Source organism: Lygodium microphyllum, chromosome 19 (genome assembly GCF_053477565.2).
Source record: "Lygodium microphyllum isolate KBCC chromosome 19, Lygodium_microphyllum_v1.1.10, whole genome shotgun sequence".
NCBI classification, from domain to species: domain Eukaryota; kingdom Viridiplantae; phylum Streptophyta; class Polypodiopsida; order Schizaeales; family Lygodiaceae; genus Lygodium; species Lygodium microphyllum.
The window spans coordinates 26,193,336-26,217,886 of record NC_141153.1 but is presented as its reverse complement, the minus strand read 5'-3'; the positions used below and the strand labels follow the sequence as shown (position 1 = coordinate 26,217,886).

The following is a 24,551-nucleotide window of genomic DNA, read 5'->3' as shown; positions in this document are numbered from 1 at the left end:
TTGTCTCTCATCTCCCCTACTTGTAGTCAACTTTCATTGCTTCTCTCTCTTATTTTCTATCTTTCTAGTATTTCTCTCTCCTCATCACTTTTTCACTCTCTGTACTTTTCTTTCTCTCACCTCTTAGACCTTTCCTTGAAAGACTACTAATATATATGGATATTTTAGCAAATTTCCTATCCTAATATTTCAAATTTTTGTGTATACCTTTGTATATTGCTATTATAGATCACTAATATTAGACAAGAAGGTTCACTATATGTAAACCATTTATATCACCTGCATTCAAGGCCTATTTAAAAATACCCTTATGTGTAAATTTGTAAAAATAAAATACATCCCTTTCTATATTCAATTTGCAAATGACCCCTTTATATGGCACCCTTTTCTATGTAAGAAATGTGTAAAAATACTATTTTAAAAATATTTTTTTTTTAAAAATCCACATGACATGCTTATGTATTTTTGAGTAATATCTCCATGTATAGACCACATGGCATTTAGTTTTAGATGACAATAATGACTTATGTAGCGTATAAATAATATAATATTAAAAGAAATATTCACCAAATTGTATAACAATAATGTGTTGATATATAATAGATGGAAGGCATTAAATTAATATACTAGCTAATCAATAAGTTTCTTGACTCGTGTTTAGGACCAAATGAGTGTAATGTAGACTTTTTAGGGACATAGATAAGTCTACTACAATCAATACACTAAATCTCTTGTGCCCTTAAGAAATGAGGCAATAAAATTGATGTTGAAAAATATTATCTTCCACTATTTTTTGTGAAATAAACCTCTAAGTCTTTTTGAAATTACTAGTTGATGAATCAAGAAGTTCGAGAAGTGAAGGTAATCTAAAGAGAGCTGAAAATACTATAGTAGCATCCAAAGAGTTTATACCATTGTTTGATGAGGCAAGGGGTCTAGTTGACCTGACACATTGAGAGATGTATGAATTCATTGAGGAAACTTGAGAAAAGAATAGAAAATAGTAATAGCAAGGAAGCAAAGAAGAAAGAAGGTATATCTGACCAAAAATTTCATATGTTAGCTTTGTATCTCTTATTGTATTGCATTATCCATGTAGGATAATTTATACTCTTTCTTATATTGATAATTTTTGTGCTTATGAGTGTGATTTCTTGTGAAGTGAGTGACTTTTCATGTCATTAAGATTTAATTATTTGTGTGCAAGGAGTTGAGTCACTTTTAATTATCACAAACCTAATGTTGTTTAGTAAAGGTAATTGTAAAATTTGGGCATTCTTATAGAGTTTATGTGTATGGCACTATATGAGTTGATCTCTTATATATGCGTTATGCATAACTTATTTGTATGTAGGAAGTTTGTAAATATAGCATCATCATGTCTAGCATAGCTATAAATTGTTGTAAACTTCATGGCAATGTTGAAGTGATTGTATCACAACTAATATAATCAATGTGTGCATGATAATAAATCTACAACTTTAAAAAAGGTTAGGTTGTGTTAAAAAATCCAAGCATGGTGATATAATGAAATCACTACAGGTTAACTAATATAAAATCCTTAATGTTTCATCATTTTTGCATATATATAAAAGTAACCAAATATTTTGGACTATGATTTTTTTGATAATTGCATATGTTCACATGTAAAGAATCCAAGTGTTAGAAAAGTAAGGTTTGTCAATTCACATTCAATGTGTTAGTACTAATATTTCCAAAACACATTATATTTGTAGCTTTTGAGAAAATGACCTATTGATTTTTGGATGATTTTTTAAATAGAATCTCTTTTTGAGATTTTCTAAGGAATCTCCTTAGGAGAAAGATGCAACTTACCTAAAAGGTTTGCAACTATGTTATTGCCATTCATTCTTATTCTATCAACCAAATCGATTGTAATAAATCCATGTAGTATTGGCTTATCAACTCCATATAAAATACCCCAATGCCAAGTTTCTTTCAAGTACATAGTATTCCTGCTATCACCCAATGAAATTTCTTAGATTGCATAAATTGAGCAAGTGAATTTAGATAATTAATATCAAGTTGCCTTCTTGTGATACTTAAATAGATAAGAAAATCAATGAGCTACCTATACATAGTAACATCACAAGAATCATCATTTTTATCCTTAGTTGGCTTGAGGGTTGATTCCATGGGTGTAAAAATAGCTTTGGAACTAGCATACCAAATTCTTTTAAGGATGGATTGAAGATGTTTCTATTGAGAAATTAATATGTCAACTAACTTTATCTTGCAAATTTCAAATTTCTAGGATATAATAAAAGTAACTAAGGTCTTCCATTTCAAATGGATGGGAGAGTTTGGACTTTTCATCCTCCACCAAATCATCCTCTCCAACTTTTCTAAATTTTGAAATGACACAGAGAGTCTCTTTGTGTGGGCTCTCTCTTCAAACTTTTTATTTGGCATCTATACTACTTTTAGTCAAATTCTAAATAAAGATTAATATTTAAATATTGACAAGTTTCTATTGATATTTTCTTCTACTAATGGATGAGAAAGGAGGTAAATATTAAAAATAAATATTTTTAAAGCTATCTTCCACCTTAAGAGACTTTAGGTTTATGCATTGGCATTCATACTTCCACACTTTTCATTTTGTTTCAAAGTATGGAAGGGCATATGCAAACTTTGGCCTACAATTACCTTAAAAAGCATGCAAGAGTTCTCCTTTAATCTAGGTGACATAGTTTTGTGTAGCAAAGGTAACCTAGTTCTTTTGTACTCCACAAGTAGAAGGCTTGTTGGTCATGAGCATTTTAATGGGATTGTGTTTAAAACATTTCTCTTCTATGCTAATTATTTGTTTATTCTCATTTCATGGTGGGTGGTCTTGGTCCATGACCTAGGACAATTAGGTTAAACTTTCATGCATGATAGATATTATTTCCAAGCTTTCTTGCTTCAACAAGTAAGGGCATATCATTTGAAGTCATTGTGAGATGAAGGATGAAAATATAATATGTTTTCAAATTAATATGACCTAGAGATACATATGGAATCTCCTCATATGAATTCTTCTACATAGGTTTTGTGAAGGACATGATGACGATGCAAATATGTAGGCAAGGAGTAATCCTTTTAATGATTAGTGAAAACCTTCAAATTTATAGAGTACATCACATCATATTAGCATTATGGCTCATGCATGCAGTTGTTAATCACTTATTGGGAATCTTATTTGATTTTTGTTTTATCAAGCATGAAGTTAATAAATTTTCCCTTATGGTGTTATTGTTGTATTTATCAATACTAATTTGCATTTGTGTGTAGGGTACTCAAAACAAAAACCACTTGCTGAGTACTCTTTGGTAGGAACAACATCTCAAAAAGTGATGCTTGCTTTCAATGCGTTCTCAATGTTATCCACTGCATATGGAAATGCAGTTCTAGTGGAAACTCAAGTAAGTTGTATTGTCTAGCCTTCTTAACCAAAATATTAGTTGAACATATAGTTCAATCGAACAACTTAGTGCGTTCATTCTTGTAATATTTCTACAATGAAAAAATTTAAGTGAAGTCTTATTTATCCATCCATTTAATTAATAGGAGCTTTTTGATATGTGTTATCAACTTCTATATGCATTTAATTACTAGTAATATTAGCTCTCAAAGTAGCAAAGAATCATTATGAATATTACATATAGAACATGATTCCAAACAATCAATGCTTGGACAATAAGAAAGGGTAAAGAAGTGGTATTTGAAGATATTACATAGATATCAATCCCATGAGCATCAAGAGATAGTCTTTTAAAAATGGAGACTTGAGGAGGTCTTTCTATGTTGTACTTTTGGTGCCAATAGTATTGAAAGGGTACTTCAGTTTGCATGTAGTATTGGTCTAATTTACTTATCCTATGTCTACCCTCATTTCTATGTTGTATGATTATTTTATTTCCATCTTCACTTGTTTGATCCATACAAAGTCTTACATTACCCTACCTTATTTGGGTTTGACATGTCGTATTGATCTAATATACTTCTCCTATTTATATCATATGGTTATCATATTCCCATCTTCACTTATTGATCCATAGAAAGCCTTGGAGTAGCCTACATTGAGCCTTGCCATTGTGCATAATATGATACCTATATAGGTATAAGTACAAGTGGTATAAGTGACTTTTGAAATTGAGGAAGAGATAAGTATGTCTTATGTGGTGGCTAAACCTATACTAATGGATCATGGAAGTAGAAAATGATCAACAATATGGAAAATTGGTTCATGAATTTAAATAATCAAACAAAAAATCTTAAGAAAGCTATTGACAAGAAATTTTGCACATTGGAAAGCTAGGGAAAAGATATGAAAGCTATTTAAGAGAGACATTTTGTTTTTGTGCCACTACAAGCTCTTCAATCAAGCATGTCACAACCATTTATCCACCCTCTTTCACACTATGACTTACCAATCTTGGCTTTGTTGAAAGGAAATGGTGGTATTTATAATAGAAAACTTAAATTTCACATTAAAAAAAGGGAGACGTGCCCATTGGCTACCACATTGAAAGGAGGAGAGCGTTACAATCATTTTGAAATTCAAAATTTTAGTCATTCTCAAGTGCTCAATGCAAGAGATGCTTAAAATCTAGATGTCAAGTTTAAAAACTACTATCTTATTCCATGCACTAATGCATTGGTGATCAAGTTCCTTGCACATGGATGGATCCCACATAATACCTAAAAGCATTGCAAACTCACACGTGAGAATTCAACTTTTCCCCTCCAACACAAGCTTTTAAAAAAAGGACTTACATAAGCACCTATTCCTTGAAGATATGGTAATCCAGGGTTTTCCTATTTCTCATTAAAATCCTCATATCCCATTCTATCCCTCTTATCCATTCTAGTGTGTCTATTCTAAGTATGTAGACTAAAAGATAGGAAATGTGTAATGAAAGAGGTTGAGGGGAGAGAGAAGAAGAGCTGAGGAGAGAGAAAGAGAACAAGAAGAAGAAGGAAGAAGACTAGAAGAGGAGAGAGAAAGAGAGAAAAGAGGAGAGAAGGGAGAAGGAAGCCATGAAAGCTGGAGATGAAGGTGAAGAGTATGATCTTGATAATCAGTGGTTGCCCTAATCTAGGGCTCTTACACCTTAAATACCCTGGACAATGCGATGGGGTGTCTAAACCTTAGTCATTGTGTATCTCGCTTGTTACAATCCATCCCCACTCGAAAGGTTTTTGCCCTCAAAAACAAGGAGAAACAGAGGGGAGTGATGGGTGGGCTAAGGGAGGGTTGCAAAGTACTACTCAGAGCCCTTTGACAATGAAGAATAGGTGTGGAGAGACTAGGGACAACATGCAGTCCTGAATCGGTCGGCTGAAGTAAACTGGTCATAACTTTTGATGGGCGGCTCCAAATGGGGCTTACTACATGTCAAAACGGAGCTTATGACGAGTACTTTCAGCCTATGTAGAATGCACATGCATGTGATTTGAGTAAGTACAAAACTGTTCTAAAATAGTGTGCAGTCTGCGGGCGGGAAGTGGGCAATTTGGGGCATGACTGGCTATTCTTCCAACCGTTGGGGTTCACGGAGGTAGGAGAATTCATCGAGGATGGTTGCTGGGCACCAAGAGGCTTCTTCCAAGGGTAGGCCTTGCCATTTGATGAGGTACTCTTTGATGGATCGGGATCGTAAGTGCTTATCTCACTGCCCAATGATTGCTTCAAGAACATATTGAGTGATGCCCTCTTCATCGATGGGGGGAAGTTCTTCCACATAGTCCATTGAGGAGCCTACGAAGGGTTTCAGTTGACTAACATGAAACACATTGTGGATTTTGGTGGTAGGGGGGAGTTCTAAGCGGTAGTCCAAGTCGCCAACTCTCTTCAGAATGCGGTATGGGCCATAGAAGCGATGGGCTAGCTTGTTACTGCTGCCCTCTTTGAGAGTGGAGTAGCCGGACTTAGGGGCTTTCAAAAGGACCAATTCCCCATCTTGGAATTCCAAATTCCTATGTCTTTCATCAGCATAGAGTTTCATGTGTGTTTGGGCCTTCTGAAGATTCATTTTGCATTGCTGAAGTAAAGCTTGCATGCGATCCAATTCAGCTTGACTCTGAGGATTGATCTTATCAGTAAACAAGACTATAGGAAGGGGAACCTTATACCCATATAAGGCCTCAAAAGGGGAAACTCCAATGCTAGAGTGTGTGGAGTTATTATATGCAAACTCAGCCAAGTGAAGCCACGTATCCCAACTGTGCTGTACATCATGGCAAAAGTGCCTCAAATATGTCTCAAGCCATTTGTTCACTCTCTCAGTTTGGCCATTAGTCTGAGGGTGGTATGCAGTGGTGGATGGAGCAAGCTTGGTCCCCATGGAGGTGAAAACTCTCTGCCAGAAGTTGCTCATAAACTTTGCATCCCGATCATGTACTATGACTTGTGGTAAGCCATGCAACTTGAAGACATTTTCCATAAACTGAGTGGCCACTTGAGAGGCAGTATATTGGACCTTAGTGGGGATAGCTTTGGTGAGGTGATCAACTACCAGATAGATACTGCTCCACCCTTTCTTAGTCACGGGAAGGGCGGTGATAAAGTCCATTATGATGTGAGTACATTTCCCTTCAGGGACAGGGAGAGGGTGCAAGAGGCCAATGGGCCTGAGTGTACTATCCTTGTTCTGTTGGCATGGAACACATTTGGTCACAAAGTCCTTGACGTCCCTCCATAAGCCTTTCCAATGAAATCTCTTGGCAATCCTGTCATATGTTTTGAAAACACTCAAGTGACCGGCAGTGGGGCAGGAATGCATTTCTTCCATGATCTTTTGCGTGAAGGGAGAAGTGTATGAGATGACAATCTTGCCATGGTACCAAATAAGGCCATGCTTGAGCTCATATTGGGAGTTTTCAGCCATAACCCCATGCTGTAATTTCTGAAATATGTGGCTGAAATGATCATCTAACAAGTAATCCTCCTAGAGCTCTTTAACCCAATCATTGTGCAATTCTGAGATATATGACACTCAGCATGCCCACATTCAAGAGAGAGAATCAGCCACAATATTATCCTTGCCCCGCTATGTGAAATGTCAAAGTCATAGTTCTGTAAGGTTGCCACCCATTGCCTTTGCTTAGGACTCAAAGTAGACCGAGTCAAGAAGTATTGGAGGACTCGCTGATCGCTTTTCACTTGGAAGCGACTGCCATACAAATAGTGGTGCCATTTCTTGATGGCATGGAGGATGGCCAACATCTCTTGGTCGTATATATTCATTTGCATCTCCTTCTCATCAAGCTTGCGGCTTTCAAATGCAATCACACCATGCTCTTGCAACAATAATGCACCAATACCCCAGCCACTGGCATCACAATGAATGGTAAATAGCTTAGAGAAGTTAGGGCAAACAAGGATGGGAGCTGAAGTAAGCGCGTCCTTTAACTGTTTGAAGCTATGATCTGCAGTGGCATCCCAAAAGAATGACTCTTTTTTCAAGCGATCAGTCAAAGGTGCTACAATGGTGGCATAGTGCTTAATGAAACGTCTATAGAATGAAGAGAGACAAAGGAAGCCACGCAAGGAGGTGGTGCTGGAAGGAGTGGGCCAATCCTTAACACATTGCACCTTTTTGGGGTCAGCCTGTATATCATTTTGGCTCACAATGTGTCCCGAGTACTCCACAGATGTCTACATGAATATACATTTTCTCTCCTTAGCAAAGAGTCAATGCTCTCTCAATATGTCAAATACCCTCTGAATGTGTGTCAAGTGCTCCATAGATGACTTGCTATAAATGAGGATGTCATCAAAGAAAACAAGCACGAACTTGAACAAAAAGGGCTGTAGGATTTTGTTCATGAGGCTTTGAAAGGTGGCAGGGGTATTAGTCAACCCAAAAGGCATCACAAGAAAATGGTAAAGTCCACGATCAGTCCTGAAGGATGTTTTGACCTCATCATATGAATCTGATGGTAGCCAGATCGCAAGTCAATCTAAGTGAAAAAGCATGCCCCTTTTAACACATCCAATCATCAATCCGTGGGATGGGGTAGCGGTTCTCACTATAATTTTGTTCAAATATCTATAGTCAATACACATGCAAAAGCAGCCATCTTTCTTTTTGACTAAGAGGACAGGGGATGCATAGGGGGAAGAACTCGGTTCAATGAAACCCATCTCTAGCAACTCCTTGATTTGCTTTGCAACCTCTTCACGCTCACACTTGGAGAGTCTATAGGGGGGTTTGTTCACTGGCTTGGAATGGGGCTCTAGGTCAAGGGGGTGGTCCACTTGTCTCTTGGGAGGGAGGGATGTAGGCATCTAAAATAAGTCATTGTATTCCTCAGGTAAGGCCTACAAGGCAGAGTCATATGATACTGTGGAGGGCTGATCAAAAGTGTCCTTATTTAATTGCAAAACAAAGGTATGTGAACATTTTTTAAACTCTCGTTTGAGTTGCTTTGCTGTAATGAGCTGAAAATCAGCATGATCTCGAACTCCCTCTAGGTGGATAGGCTGTCTGTGAATCATAAACTCCATGTAAAGTTGAGAGAAGTCTATAGCAATTTTCCCCATTTGTTTCAGCCAATCACATCCCAAGACAACATCAATGGGGCCCATATCTAGGGCAATCGGATCAACCAGTACCACATAATTTTTAGCCAAGCATAAGGAAACTGCAGGACATACATGTGTGCTAATTTCTTCTTCTCTGTTTGCTACTTGGACCTTCAAGGGGTGGCGTAATGCCATAGGAATACATTTCAACCGGTCAATGGCTGATTTATTGAAAAATTTGTGAGTGCTTCCACTATCCACAAGGATAAAAACATGCTTCCCATTGATATTGCCTTGAATGCGAAGGGTGCTGGGGCTACGGGAATGTGTCCAAGCATCCAAGGAGATCGAGCAAAGGGAAGTGGGAGGTGGGTGGGATGTTAAATCAAGTATCTATGAGGGCTCACTGCCTGGGTCAAAGGGAAACCCATCCTCCAAGTCATATAATTGCTCATGATCAACATCCTCCGTGGGTTCAGTCTAGTCAATGGCCAGGTCATCCTCCTCATTGTGCCAATCTTCCATGACATACATGCTATGAACTTTGACCTTAGGTGTCTTGTACGGGCATTTGGAGGCATGATCAACAGTGTACTTATCTCCACATTTAAAGCATAGGCCCTTTTCTTTCCGTTCCTTGACAACATCTGGGGAGATGAACCGTTGACTACTCGATCCATGGGAAGATGATGCAGTGGACTATTTATTTTCAGCATACCGTTTTTCAGCAATAAAACGCGATGCTGTCCCAAAAGTGCCCATTTTTCTTTCAGCATGGAAGGCGGGGTAAGTGGGTACTTTGGGGGTATTATTAGGCATAGAAGAGCCTCAAAAACCACCTCTGTATGGGGCTCATTGTGAAGGGATGTGGGGAGGTTCAACACCTTGCTGAAAATGCTCATTCTTACGGTACTTTCTTGCATATCTCTCAGCCAGTTCAATTGCATCAAATAGTGTAGTGGGTTTTTGGGCCATGGCATCAGTTGATAGACTCGGTTCCAACCCATAGATGTACTTGTGCAATTAAGCATCGTCACTGATTCTTTCCACATACATGGTCAAGTTCATGAATTGGTTGGTGTAGTCACGTACAGTGAGGTTACGTTGGTTGAGAGTGTGCCATCTTCTTGCCAACCATTCTTTTTCCACAGGGGACACAAAAACTTGGAACATATGCATTTTGAAATCTTCCCAATCAATCAACTGTTGATTCTCCTGATTGATATAGCACCACCAAGTGTGGGCAAAACCTTCCAAGTGGAGAGGAGCAAAAAGGATTTTTTGATCATCAGTGCAGGGGTAGATGTTGAAGTAGGACTCCAGTGCAGCAACGTCTGCGGCTTCCTCCCTTACTCTTCATGCAGCACGGCAGCACCTACCTCTCCCTGTACAGTGGCCCCCTCCCCTCGTTTAAATAGTGGAGGGAGGGGGATCTTTCCTCATGGCATGTCGGCTCGCATGTCCTCCCTCCCTCCACAGGCTCCACCAAGGAGCTTACAGTTCCTTCTATTTCCCTCCCCCTCCAGCTCGTCAGTCGGCTGGAGGGATAAGGGGGGGAATTAAAAAAATTTCCGTAAGTCCTATTTTTTTTTCCTACGCGGAATATTACACCAACCTTCTTTCTCTCTCACCCTGAGGTTTCTAATTCAGTGATGAATGTCTTGGTTCTAGTGTACTTGAGACAATTTGAACATACAAGAATAAGATGTGCAAAATGAGTCTTTCTTTCACTCAAATTCACTATGCTCCAACTTGGACGTCCATTCTTCCAGGTCAGATGGTGAGGGGGATTGCCCATTGTACTTTGTGAGAATGACCTTGTCACGAAATCATAAGGGCCATGCTGCCCATGAAATCCTTGCTGTCCATGCATCCCGTGGTGGCCATACATGCCCTACTATCCATATATCCCTTGTTGTGCATGTAGCCCATGTTGTCCATTATAGCCATGCTGTCCATGATTGCCAGGCTGGCCATTTTTACCATATTGTCCTTGATGCGGCTGATTCATATGTGGTGCATGGGGGCTCCTAGGTAGAGCGGGTGAAATTTGACCCAAGGTGGGAGAAGGCCTCAAGTGAATGTTACTGGCATGGTGGACAGGGGAATTCAATAGGGGCTCATCATGCATATCAGAGGGTTCCCCAATCTCATAAGTAGAAGGGGAAATTTCCTTAGTGCCGAGTATACCCTGTGGGCCATGCGACAGTTCGTGATGTGGAGGGCGTCTAGACTCATGTCTAGAGTCATTGGTCTTCTCTTGGGATGAAGCGGTAGCTAACTGAGCAACAAGAGTAGTTAGTTGTTCCAAGGTCTGTTGGGTCTTTGAGTTTGAGATAGCCATGTGCTCGATCACTTCATCAAACTTGGACATCATCTAGCAGTGGTTGGTGACCATATCATTGTGGCGTTCCATATGATGGAGCTCATGTTGATAGAGGGTGTGATTAAGAAGGGCATACGGGTCTGTTTCAGGCATTTCCTCCTGTATGTCACCATGGTAATCTTGTGTTGAGCTTGGTTCCTCATTCATGGAGGTCCGAGAGTCTCTAATCTTCCTCTGGAGTTCCTCTTGGGCCTTGCTTTTGCCTTTCTGGCCAGCCATCTGGATGCAGTCCACAGGACCTGTTGTCAGTAAAAAGAGCGTAATTGTTAGTAGGAAACTCCGATTGCTGCGGTTTTAGGCTCAAGTCAGAGGGGACAACGGCCTCTTCAAGATGAGCTATTAAACTTTATGACAGAAAATGATAAAAATTTTCTACAAGGGTTTTACAGTGCCTTTCCTGGAGCGGTCTGCAACTTGTCCACAATGACCCTAGTGCACAAAAATGGGCATAACTTTCACGCCATAACTCCCAATTGGGGAGATTTTTTATTCAAACCGGAGGGGACAAAGCCCTTTTTGAGATGAGCTATAGGGTTTGCCCCCAGATTCAGGATAGAATTTTCTGCAATGGGATCTTTGTAACAGTCCTGCAGGACTGTGACCAAAAACACTGCCTGTCCCTTAGTGCCAATGTCTTACATGGATAGAGCATAGATCAAGGGGCCTAATCTGCCACATCAATAGCATCTTGAGCATATTGAACATAATCCTGAACATCATTGCATACCCATCAAATCTGCCATTCATGCATAAGTACATTCACTGCCATACATCTCCATTGACTGCATGTACCTCAAGTGGCATACATGGGTGCCATTAGCATTGCGGGGTATCCAAGAGGGATCATTGGGGCAAGGAAGTGGGCCTTATGGAAGTACCCGCACCTACAAACAAGTATTGGACTCTGAATCACCGGGAGGTGGGCAAAGTTCCCCCCGGGCCGGGTTGTGCACCCCTTTAGGGTCTTAAGTGGTAAGGGAGGGTCACCTCTCTTTTGTCTTACCACCTCACCTTGCATCGGCCTTTTTCCTCAGTTGGAGTATACATGGTAGAAATTTATAATTAGCAATCAGCATGATATGCATTGGAAAGAAGACATTGGGCCTTTTCATGAGATGCAAGGAATGATGAAGGTTGGGGTAGGGGTTACCTTGGTAGTCAAGTGACTCACTGGCTGCTACTTACCCAATTTACAATGGCTAATATTCATCCAAGATCATAAGACAAAGTAGGGGTTAATGTCAGCCATTACAATGAAATTCAAGAAGTGGTATGATGTCTGTATGCAATCTTGAATCTCTCCAACAATGGATTAAGCTCACCAAGTGGCTAAATTGAGAGACTAAGATCAGAGTGGCATACCTCTTTAATGCTTGTGACGACCGTTGAAGCCCGAATCATCATGATGCGGCTTGCTCCATTGATCAAGTCCAGTTGCTGGTTGGGCATCTGTGGAAGAGTGCTTTAGCATTTGAGTGCTCTTGCTGATAAAGAAGGCTCCCAAGCTTATCCTCGAGCTTGAGCTTCAAGAATGGGAAGCTTCAAGTGAATCTTTCATGGCTGCCCGCAAAGCTCCCATGCATGTTGAGATCAATGGCTTCATCCAGGCAAGAGGAATCCTTCACGGGCTGAAGGGGTTGTGTCAAAGAAAGCTTCAGTTAGGAGAATCCATGGCTGCCCCAAACTGTTTTAAACAGTCCCAGCTACTGTCCACCATGGGACTTGATTCTCGGGAACAAAGGTTCCGAAGGGGGAAGGCCAAAGTGCTAGAATAGTGCCTTGGAGTGGCAGGGAGGGGAGGGCAGCAAGAGGAGAAGTGGCAGGAGGGCTGGGGAGGAGCAGGACAGCCAGTGCAAAATGTGCCGAAAATTGCAGGCCTGTCCTGTAGGCCTCCTGGACAGCAAATCCCCCAGTCCACCCCTTGATCAAGAGCTTGGGAGGTCAGGGAAGAAGTCCCGTGGTTGGTTGATGTCGGGGAGCACCCTCAGGTCAGATTTCTTGGAGTTTCTTTGAGCTGGCAGCCATGGCAGCTTGCAGGAGAAGAGAGAGAAATAGGGCTGAGGCAAAAAGTAACTGAGGTTTTGCCCTCTTCCAACTCCTGGGACTCTAAACTTGTCCTGGAACCCTTAAAATTTGCATGAAAAGAAGTGGCAACCTACTATTTTAACCGTTTTACCTCCAGATATGTCTGAGTCTCTTGTCATAACTCCTGCTTGCTCCAAAAAGCTAAAGTTAATTGCAGTCCTTCTTGCTATACCTGTACTTGTAAGCTGAGTAACTAAGGTTTTTGGGATTTGAAAAGGGAGAAAGGGGAAAGAGGAAAAGGACGAAAGCTTGAAGCTCTGATACCACTTATTATGAAAGAGGCTCAGGGGAGGGAGAACGAGAGCTGAGGAGAGAGAAAGAGAACAAGAAGAAGAAGAAAGAAGACTAGAAGAGGAGAGAGAAAGAGAGAAAAGAGGAGAGAATGGAGAAGGAAGCCATGGAAGCTGGAGATGAAGGTGAAGAGTATGATCTTGATAATCACTGGTTGCCCTAATCTGTTGGGGCTCTTACACCTTAAATATCTTGGTCAGTGTGACGGGGTGTCTAAACCCTAGTCGGTGTGTATCCCGCTTGTTACAAAATGTTAAGAAAGGAGAATAAGGCTCATTATTACACTCCTTTGCATGATCATTGTAATCTAGTTCAGAGAAGAGATTCTCCATTTCTAGTTAAGATTTAATCATTATGCAAGCTTTAGTCATCCTACCTAAATTTGTACTGCTACTTCAATCCATAACTCAATTTCTCACAACCAAGCAAGAGAATAGAATTTAATAGAGCTTTAAAGAAAGTGGAAGATTTCTAACACATTTATGCACTTAAGAACACTCCCTAAAGCAACACTTCCTTTCTCAAGCATAAGTAGGAGGGAAGAGAGGAGAAGCCAACAAATTACACATGAGAATAAGTTACTATTATTTCAATAGGGTTTGAGTTTTATTTCTTTTACCCTTATCCTTAATCTATTATCCATTTACAAGACATGTATGCCTATTTGGCATGCCCACATGGTTTTATAATGTGCAATGAAATAGCTTAGCTCTTACATTTACATTACATGTAATTTTACCAACTTTTACAAGCCTTTTAAATATTCAAGGAAGATTTTATATTTTTTGAGATGCTTAAAACATTTTAAAGAGTTATGTAGGAGAATTTTTACCTCGTACTCAATTAATGCTTTTTGTAATTATAAATTTTTACAAAGCTGATTTAATTCTTATTAGGTGCATTTTTATTTCCCTTTCTTCATCCTTTCCACAACTTATTTTTGTTGTATTTCCAATTTCTACCATAGCCTCTTTGCATACTATCATATCCAGGTGAAATTTTATCCTTTGCTAGATGGGTGTCAATCCCTTACCACTCTCATTGGAAGAATCACTATTGCAACATGCATCGAAGAAATGTTGAATGCTAGAGCCTGGAGTAATGGTGGGGTTATTGGCGAATAAGGCTAGTTATAGATAGCCAAAGTAGAGGACTTTAGCTTGTGAGTAAATATTGTTGTTGAATGGGTTACTCAAAGTACATATAAGTAAATAGGATAGGTAAATTAAAGTGATCAAGATAAATAGATCGTATCAGGAGATTAGATAAGTTTATACTAATTTGATATTATTATTTTTGGGAGTTGGGTGCTGGAAAGAGATGATTGTAAGAAAACATGATTGAAGAGCTTATTAACAGGGACTAGGGCTAAATAGAAGTCCTCTAATTACTTGGATACTATTCTTCTTGTGAGCATGACACATGTTTTTGGTGTGGGAGATGGGACTAAAACTAGGTGAGTTTTACCCTCCTAGCTCATGTTCTAAGCTTGAGAATCCCACACACATTTAAACTGCAATGCAATAATATGTGATACATGGGCTTAGGTAGAGTAATATGCACTTTTTAGTGGTTCATCTCATAGATGGTTGATCTTGTTGAAGTAAGAATGACATCCATTCTTGTGAGATAAAAAGAACTATGCCAATGTTGAGGGGAAAATATATTTGAAGGAGGTGAAGAGCTTGAATAATGTTGCACAAGTTCTCTATCTAAATGTAACATAGAAATGCATGACTCCTCGTTAATAGAATCACTAATTAGAATAGTCATTCCTGAGATAAGAATGTCATTTTACGTAATACAATGTCCTACCTCTCTTTTAAGAATTTGGTTCATGCAACTTGGAAAAAATAGAGGGAAGATGAAGGAGAAGGCTCCCTATATATGCCCTCTTGTAATTATGATAGTACCATAGAAACTTTGATGCTTCAACTTCAATATTGGATGGGGAAACTTGACATTGATTTCAAAAATTTCTCCTACTTTGATGTAAGCTTTACATGTGATGTCAATGCTCCACATTCAAGCCACTTCAATGATTGTATAATTGAGAACTTTAATGCTCAATTTAACCTTTGTGTTTTCAATGTTGTTGGATTATCTTGACTTAAACTTGGTGTTCCTTGGAATGCTTTTATCCTTGATGCTAGAAAACAAAGACATGTCTTAGTTATTTCCAAAAATCTTACTCTAGGGCATGCTAGATTTGAATGGCCAGGGTGCCCATTATTAACATAGTATGCAATGTAGTACTCGGTATAAAGTAAGTTATGGTGAGGTTATCCTACTTGGTGAACCATGAAAATGTGGTGCTTGGCACAAAGTTAGCTATGGTGAGGTTATTCTAATTGGTCAATCACTCAGGTAAGTTACTCATGAATATATGTATGCATCACATGGGTTCAAAATAAGGTATTTTTAAAATACCATTTTTATATATTTTTTACATATAGAAGGGTGTAATATAAAGGGGTTATTTACAGATTTATAGAAAAGGGTTATGTTTTATTCAGAAAAACTTCACATATAAGGATATTTATAAATAGGCCTTGAATGCACGTGATGTAGAGGATATACATATAGTAACTTCCTAGAGGTCAATCATCACGCTATTTTCTATTTTTACTAGTTCAAAGAATATTCCATTCAAACATGAGAAAGCTCATCAAAGTGAATCTTGATGGATCCACATGTGTGGCCTATGTGAGCTCTTTAGGTATTCTAATATTTGGTGGGTGATTGACTATCAATGTAGAGATATTTCTATATAGAATGACATTTTGGTGGTATGTGTAAGCTTTACACCACAATTTGATTTCCTCCATGTGATTTTCTAACTCGTTCACCAAGTTTTTGTAGGGGTTATTGAGGACTTAATCTTTTTTAAAAGAGATTGTGTTGTTCCCTTAAGGTACTTGGTGGTGGTGAGAGGGTAGAAACATTCTAAGGCTTAGGTAGAAGTTTATTCTAGTCCCTTTGAAGAAAGAGAGAGAGAACCACACCACATGGATCATAAACACTCAAAGTATTTCATGATTGAATACCTCCAAGATGCTCATTCAAGTCCACACTTCGTGCAAGAACTTCAACTTGAAGAAAAAGAATCCCAAGAACAACTCACCCTTAATTGATCTAGCCTATCCTAGAGATGCTCCATATTGAGATATGCTTGAGGGTGCTTCATCCTTGAAAGAAACAAAAAACTCAATGTATTCATGTTTGTGTAGCTTGGGTTAATACCACCACTTCCAAGAGACCTCATTGAAAGAATCTCTCTCAATGGAGCTCAAAACATGCATATCAAACTACTTTGTAGCAAAGAGAACTCATCTTTTCTCAATATAATCAAACTCAAGCTATTAACCTAGAATACCTTGAAATTACACCTTTGCCATTCTCTTGACTTTGTGAATCTCTTCATAGTTAAAACGCAAGTTGCTACCCCACCTTGTAGTATTAGGAAATAATCAAGCTTTACTTGTGGATATAGAACTCATAGATTTTTCATTATACCCCATCATAGAGTGTCAACAAAAATACCTCAATGAAAATTTAGGGAGCATCCCACTCTGCTTTTGGAACACATCTAGTTACCCCAACTGATAGGAATAGACTACATGTATAGCTTGTTAGGACCACCCTTAACCTATAGCTTGCCAAAGAGAACATGCCTTGAATGCCCTCCTATACTACAAGGATGAATAGCTAAAGCTTCATTCCCTTACTTTGACTTATCCTTTTATTTAAACTAACCATTGCCACTTAGTGCCCATGAAATTGTGAGCAATCATAATGAGGACCTAGACCAAATTTAAGCTAAAAAAAGTTTCCTAAAATTGATATAGAGTCATTAAATAGTCTATGCATACTTTGATAACTAAAATAAAATTGAGCATACATGAAATAATTGATCAAATACAATAGATGCTCAAAGAACAAGGAAAGGCTAAGAAGGTACCCTACCAAGTGTAACAAAGCATAAAGAAGAATAGTTCTTGAAGAAAAAATCCGATTGGACCATAGAAGTGACATAGAATACACAAGGCCAAGAGTCCTAAAGATACTTGATCATATGAAACCCTCAATAACCTAGATGAGGATTAACATGAGCCTATTGAAAGACCTATTTCTAACACCCTCCTTGGCTCAAATAATAGGTAAGAGATGGATAAGGTAGGATAGGACAGATAGGATAGAGATGTGCTAGATGGTGCTCACTTTGACAACTAAAAATCTTCACTTCCAATCCTCAACTCATTAAGAGAATCCATAGTAAATCTATGGCCGATCTTCTTTGGATCCCTCAAGTTTGGTTGTCAAGAAGCCAATCTAATCGATTCCTCAATATTAGGAGGCAATTGTATTGCAACTAGTTTCACCTTCTTGTCCACTATCTTATACTTTGTATCCACTCTTACTTCATCCCTATCTTCCAAACATATCCTCTCTTGAACAACAAAGTCAGAAATAGCTTGAAATATATCCAAAGAATTCACTTGCCTGAATCCAAAATCTACTCAGATCCTAGTATGGTTGCAATTTTTGACATTGTGTTTGCATATGAAACTCCATCATACAATTGAAAATGCCTTCATCATCCTACAAGAGTCCATGCTTTTTCATGAATTTCTCAATCCTACATACATACAATCTTGTTGCCATGTTTATGATTAAAAGTCTTCGATAATACATGGAATCATTTGCCAAAAACTCTACAAATCTTGAAGCAAAAGCACAATTCCTATAGTGATAGGCTAGAGCTTTTCCCTGTTAACACCACCATAGTCTTGCATTATAGTGGTACTCACTAAAAAGCCACCTCTTTGAGTTGTTTTATATTTTGTAGTAGCGGTAGATAATCTCTCAAAAGTATATATGTTTCTAGCATGATTTACATAGACACTCAAAAACTACACTACTCTCTTTCCATCTTTGCTCCTGATTGATGCATAATCAAACCATCATCCAAAACCTTTATCTCCATATGCCTAGAACTAATGTAAGGCTAACAAAGAGCTACATTATAAGAAGAATAATCCTACACAAATAAATGATGTTCATCCTAGATGTTACCTATAAAAGCCTTCACATTTGGATAGGCCATAGACAACTCTCATATTGAGTTATTGGTTGCATGAATTCTCAAGTCATATAGTTGGTCAACATTCACCAACAACTTTCCATTTTCATACAAGCTTCCAACCATAATATTAACCTCTAACTATGATCTATGAGAGCAACATATGGAGTCTCAAGCTCTCTAATCTTCACTACTTTCTCTATAATAGTGTGAACACAATGATTTTGGGAATAGTGACCTCAAGGTATCATACGTGAAACCTCATCATCTATAAAATGCATAGATTGCACATCCTTAATTGTACTATTTCAAGTAACTACCTTCCTAGCCTTTTCACTATCAACAATGACATTTTCAACTTCTTTGAAATCATTTTCAACACATGTATCTTCTTTACAAATCATTTATATGCTCTACAAACTTGTTTCCTCCTACATCATAGACTTTGATGGCTCTCCAACAAGATATTTCTTTATTTTGATAATATCTATCATCTTCCAACTTGGCATTGCTAAGTACTTCTCCCAAAGTGAATTCAAGTTTACTATTCCTTAGATTTGTAGTAGTCTCTATACTAGAAAACAACTTGTAAACTAGTTGTTAACCCTTTGGTTTTCAATCCTACTTTTCTCATTTTTCTAAACATCCTCCATGACTTGTTTACCCTTCACTTTTTTAATGCGAATTTTCTCTTTCTAAACACCCTCCATGACATGTTTTGGTGTAGGCCAAGCATGAGGGGTAGAGTGCTCAAGCTCTATCTTCCCACCCCCTCTAGTTACCCTCTTAAAAGTCATTGGATTGTCATCTTCCCTAAATTTCCTCTTGTCTTCAACAATAACATTGGTGTTTTGTACCTTTGCTAGATATGCATAAAATGAATAAGAATCCATAGGTGAATCCCATCTAGAATTTTCCTTGATATTCCACCTCACATTATTCAACTCTATTTTAGGGATCTTTCCCTTACCTGCAGCATACATGGCACGAGCCTCAATTTCAAGTTTCTGCTTGAATTGGCAATATTTTTTGGAGCTTCTTCTATCAAGAGCCCATAAGTTGCAACATCCAATATTGCATAGACATTTCACAAAGATAAATCATCGAGCTTTCCATATACCTCCCTTCCCAAAATTCATAGCAAGGGGCAACCCTACCTCATTGGCATGAATCTTGCCTCTCTTTTGAAAAATTAGATTTTTGCACAAAGTTTGTATATACAAATCACAATCTCTATGATCATGATCTCAACCATCACACTAAATACATCTATGGATAAACTAGTAATAGCCCTAGGCATATTCAACTTCTTCCTTCTTCTCTATCTTTTCACTAATTTAGAACAACCTTCTTGAATATCATTCCACCTTGTCTCAAGACTTTGCTCTATCATATCATCTTCTAATAACTTTTCCAACTCAATCTATAATTGCACATCTACAGCTTGCAAGAATAAAATAATCTTGTCTTTCTTCAAAGTAAGTTGTTCTACAACACTGAATCGGTCAACATTGTTCAAATTCCCTATACAATTCTAAAGCAAAATGAACTTTACGGTCTCACAACCTACTCAAGAAGAGAAATTTTTGTAACCTTGTCAAAGTTCTCAAGGTAATACTCATCTTTTAGTGCTTTCATGAAATCAGCCCAAGTCCATCCATGTTCTATGTAAATTGCATTAGTTTAAGTTTGTAACTCATGAATCAAACCCTATTAAAATATAATGCCATCTCATCTACCAAAATAGTGGCCATTTCTAGTTTCTCTATATAGGTATGTGGAAACTTGGACATATTCATTTCATCAAATTTCTTTGACTCTTCAAATCACTTCTTGCAATGCTTTCATAACTACATCTTCATGCTTATTCGACTCATAAACATGCATACAATCTTAATATCTCTTGCTCTAACAAGCTCTTCATTTTGGTCTCCCATCTTTCAATTCTTAAGGCATCCTTTCATGTTGATTTCATGGAATGGTCAAGGGGGAGGATAAAGTGTCAATTTGAAACCATTGGGATTGAAAGATGATGATTTTACAAATGAGAGGCAAAAGAAATTGTAGCCAATAGAAGTTTATAGGAGGTAAATCCCAGACATTCTAAATAAGTTGTAAAGAACATTTGCTTCAATCTATGTACAACTTTACTATCACTTTTAGATCTACAACTATGTGACCAAGATGGAATGTTAGTCACATAACACTTCCAACACGATAGCTAAGGTCCAAATACCTTAGTCCGAAATCTTTATGATTGGAATACACCAAACTATGCCTAAACCATGCGAATGGGACCTTAAGACAATGCTTGATATAGCCTATGATGGAATTCAATTTTAAAAATCCAAAAAATAGAATACTCATTGAGAAAAAGCCCAAAAATTGTTCTATTTTAAGCATTAAAACCTTGTACTCTTTCATCTATAGTAGTAGGAAAAGAGAGATTTAAATTTGTCAACCAACTCTTTCTTTTTGGATACTCAACATGCAAGAGATAGCACTCAAATCAATATGAGATCCTCTACAAACCCTCAATTCAACACTTCAGCCCTATAAATCCATGTATAATACCAATGAAGCAGTCCCAAATCTCAAGCATACACACATTCACAAGCATATGCTATTTTTTCTTGTGTTTGCCCTACTTTCTCCTCTTCTTTCTAGAGTTTTCAGTTTGATAAAAAGCTTGACAAAAGCCAGAAATATTGCTATGTCATCACCCCAAACTATAGGCACTAGAGCAAGCCTAAATTTTTCTTGCAATTTATAGGGGCTATCTTGGGAACAATGAACACATCATCGTACAACTCTTATACTTTGGTCTTGAACATTAAAACGACCTCTTTTGATGTTTGGCAAGGCTACATTACATATTTTGTTCCAATTGACATGTGAATTCACTTTAAAACTCTTGACATACAATGGTGGATCAAGTATAGCTCTCATAGACATTAATAGACACATCCCATAGGCATACACATGAAATATCAGAAGGATTGGAGATCTTGTAAGGTTCCAACCCAAAAACATAGAATATCATGACACCACATTTTTTAGTTATGGGATAGTCTACCTATTGAGAAGATACACTTTGTCTCACATTGGCTAATGGATCATAGGTATAATGTGTCACAATCCTTAATGATTATTCACTTAAGTTTACAAGTGTAAAAGTCTTAGCAAACTTTGTGATAAAAGGTGTAGATTACAAAGTCTTTTCTTGGAATACCTTAAATGAGGAATGCAAGACTTATAGAGGATTGGCATAATGGGCTAATATTCTTTTGTACAAATAGTACAAGTGGATATGGAAATTCAAATATATCCAAGGTTGACATGGATGCCATCTCTAGAATGATTAAAAAAGATTCACAATGTGCATCTAGCAACAAGTTAGTAAATAAGTAAATTCCCTATCTTAAGGATGTGAGAGATTGCATGCATGTTCCTTCAACCCTACATCTGCCCTTTATGGAAGACAATGGGTACAACCAAGTTAACGAGAGAATAAGCGTCAAAGGAGAAAATTAATATCAATCAAGCCAAGATAGAAGCCATACTCTCAACACAATGTACATGATGGTAAGGTCATATTATATGAGTGTCCCTTGAGGCACCCTAATGTAAACTTGAATAGATTATAGTATTAGAATTCCTAAGAGGAATTTTAAAGCACAAATCAATAGTAAATCTTACCTAGGGGGTTCATTATATGCATATCCTTTATATCATGTGCATTTAAGGCCTATTTACAAAAAAAATAATGTATGTATTTTCCCTAAACAATCCCTGAATTCTGCAAGAATGTCTATGTATTTTCCCTAAACAATCCCTAAATTATGTTGAACCCATGTGATATACAAGAATATTTATGAGTGATGCCCCCCCTCCCTGAGTGCCCCCAAGAAATCTTAATCCCTTAAAGGAGATATACAAATCTTAGAATGACAATGGACTAAGGTACATGACTTGAACTTCATTTTGATATTGCACACCACTGGCTAGTTTAATGCTTTAAAAATCAATGGGGTTTCTCAATAATGAGTGTTTAGATGAAAATGTAGAAGAAAAAAGGATCAATAGAGTGAATGATAGGTTGAAGCATTAGAAGATTATATAAAACTGTAGACTATGATGCATAATGGGTTCATAAAGAAAATCCTAGGAGATCTAGCTTTGAGAAATACAACTATATTACTATTCTATAATGGGGTTGCTAAGATGAACTTGGATGTCCTTAGCTATGAAAAGGTAGCACTCAATCTACTCTCATTATACTATACTAGGTAGGAAAAACATAGAAAATAGTGCTCTTTAGTTGGTGATGTTAAGGAAAAACATAGAATAGCTAGTTGTCTTGAAGAAGAAAAAGCAAATCTTCAATGTCACATCTTGAGTCCACAATAGTGATATTGATCCAATACTCCCTCCATCTATCGTCTTGAAGGACAAAAAGAGACTTACCATACCACTTGCATCATAGAAATCTTAAGAAATTAGGCAAGGAAAATGATTCTAAGGTAGAAGAGCAAGGAAGACCCCAAGATCTCGTGAAAAGATTTTCCAAATGTAAGAAAGAATATTACATGGTAATGTTGTAAAGACCAATAATAAAAGAAAAATTTGGCAATCTAATAGAAGGATCCACTAAGGTGAAGGAAGTGAACTTTGGCATGGGTGTGAAAAGAAAATAGGATATTGCACCCATGGGTGTGAAAAGGAATAGGAAGTGAGCTTCATCACCAAAACAAACATATTAATCAAACTTGGAATGAAGAGAGAAAGAAAATTTGATTGATGCATGAACATGTGCCAAGTACAATTATAATGAACCCAATCAATGGATGATTAGACTAAGGGAGAATCATTCAATCCACTACAGTAAGCTTGGCTTGAGTTTTGAGGCATGGGACTTTACTTTTAGACTTATGTCTCTATTGACTTCTTTACTAATGTGCTTGCCATGAACATTACATTGCTACCTACATATAATAGTACACTATCATTAGATGAACTTTAAATAGTGAATTTTCAAGATACACTAGTTTGGATGGATCTTTAACATTCCCTTTGTTAGATATCTAATATTCACATATACAACTACTTTATAGAAGCTACAATTCTCATCCAATTGCTATATGCTTTGGTAAAAAGTCCTTCAATGACTATAGCTCATTATCCCAAGAAGAAAGTATAACTTATAGTAGACATGCAATTTTCAAAGTTGATAACATGATCAAAATTTGAAAACCCATGTAAAGGTATACTTTTTCTACCACATTGAGTTCCACAATGCCTTGTATCCTAAGTACTCATTTGGTTACATCAAAACAAGACAATTTAGAAAACTTGCATAAGCCAAGCTAAACATCAAGATTTAATAAACATCAAAATTATCTACTCTTTTTTAATTTTTAAAGTCTCCTAGTCCATGGTATTCCCAATAGGATCATAATTAATGATTAAGAATTTGGCAAAATTTTCAATGGTATACTTCTATTGGGAGATGAAGGTCTATCTTTGGATATTTGACCTTAATATTAAGAATTTAATGCAACATACCCACATCTTTCATTACTAATTCTATGGAAATATAAATTTCTAAATTAGTAATCATGACTCGAATGCTTCTATAATGAGCAAATCATCTAGCTATAATAGTACCTATAGTATCTCACTTTTGCATGTCTTCTAGTATATTGTACCATGTGTATTATGCAATTGAAATCAATAGCTATAAAGTGTTAATAAATCCTTGCACACTATGATCTAGGGGGTTATGTCAATCCTTATAAAATTTGCATTATATAGAAATTGGTTTTATTTTCCTTCTACATAACTAGGGGACTAAGCCAAGTATGCCTCTTCTTTTGGTGTTCTAATCAAGAAAGCATTGTGTACATCCACTTGGAACCTCATTGAGTTATGGTAGCAAGACAAATGAAGAAGTCTTATAGAGTTCATTTTGGAATTAGAACATATGTTTCATCATAATCTACCCCATGTTTTTAGAGAATGTCTATGTAACGAGCCTAACACTATGCCTTTGAACCTTTCAATCTTTCTTAGACTTGGTTCTATGAACCCATTAGAGCCAATTTCTTTCATATTTGGAAAGCTCACACAAGTTTTGAAATATATTTTTATGAAAGCATAAATTTCACTTA

The 24,551-nt window shown here is 37.4% G+C and overlaps 1 protein-coding gene across 1 annotated transcript in view; it reads left to right on the top strand.

Moving 5' to 3' along the window:
• Window positions 1-24,551, top strand: part of LOC148019671 (GABA transporter 1-like) — a 115,670-nt gene that overhangs the window by 69,517 nt on the left and 21,602 nt on the right. The window contains exon 5 of the mRNA XM_087700803.1: window positions 3,298-3,428. Coding sequence (XP_087556929.1) covers window positions 3,298-3,428 — 131 coding nt within the window. The remainder of the gene's footprint in view (window positions 1-3,297; window positions 3,429-24,551) is intronic.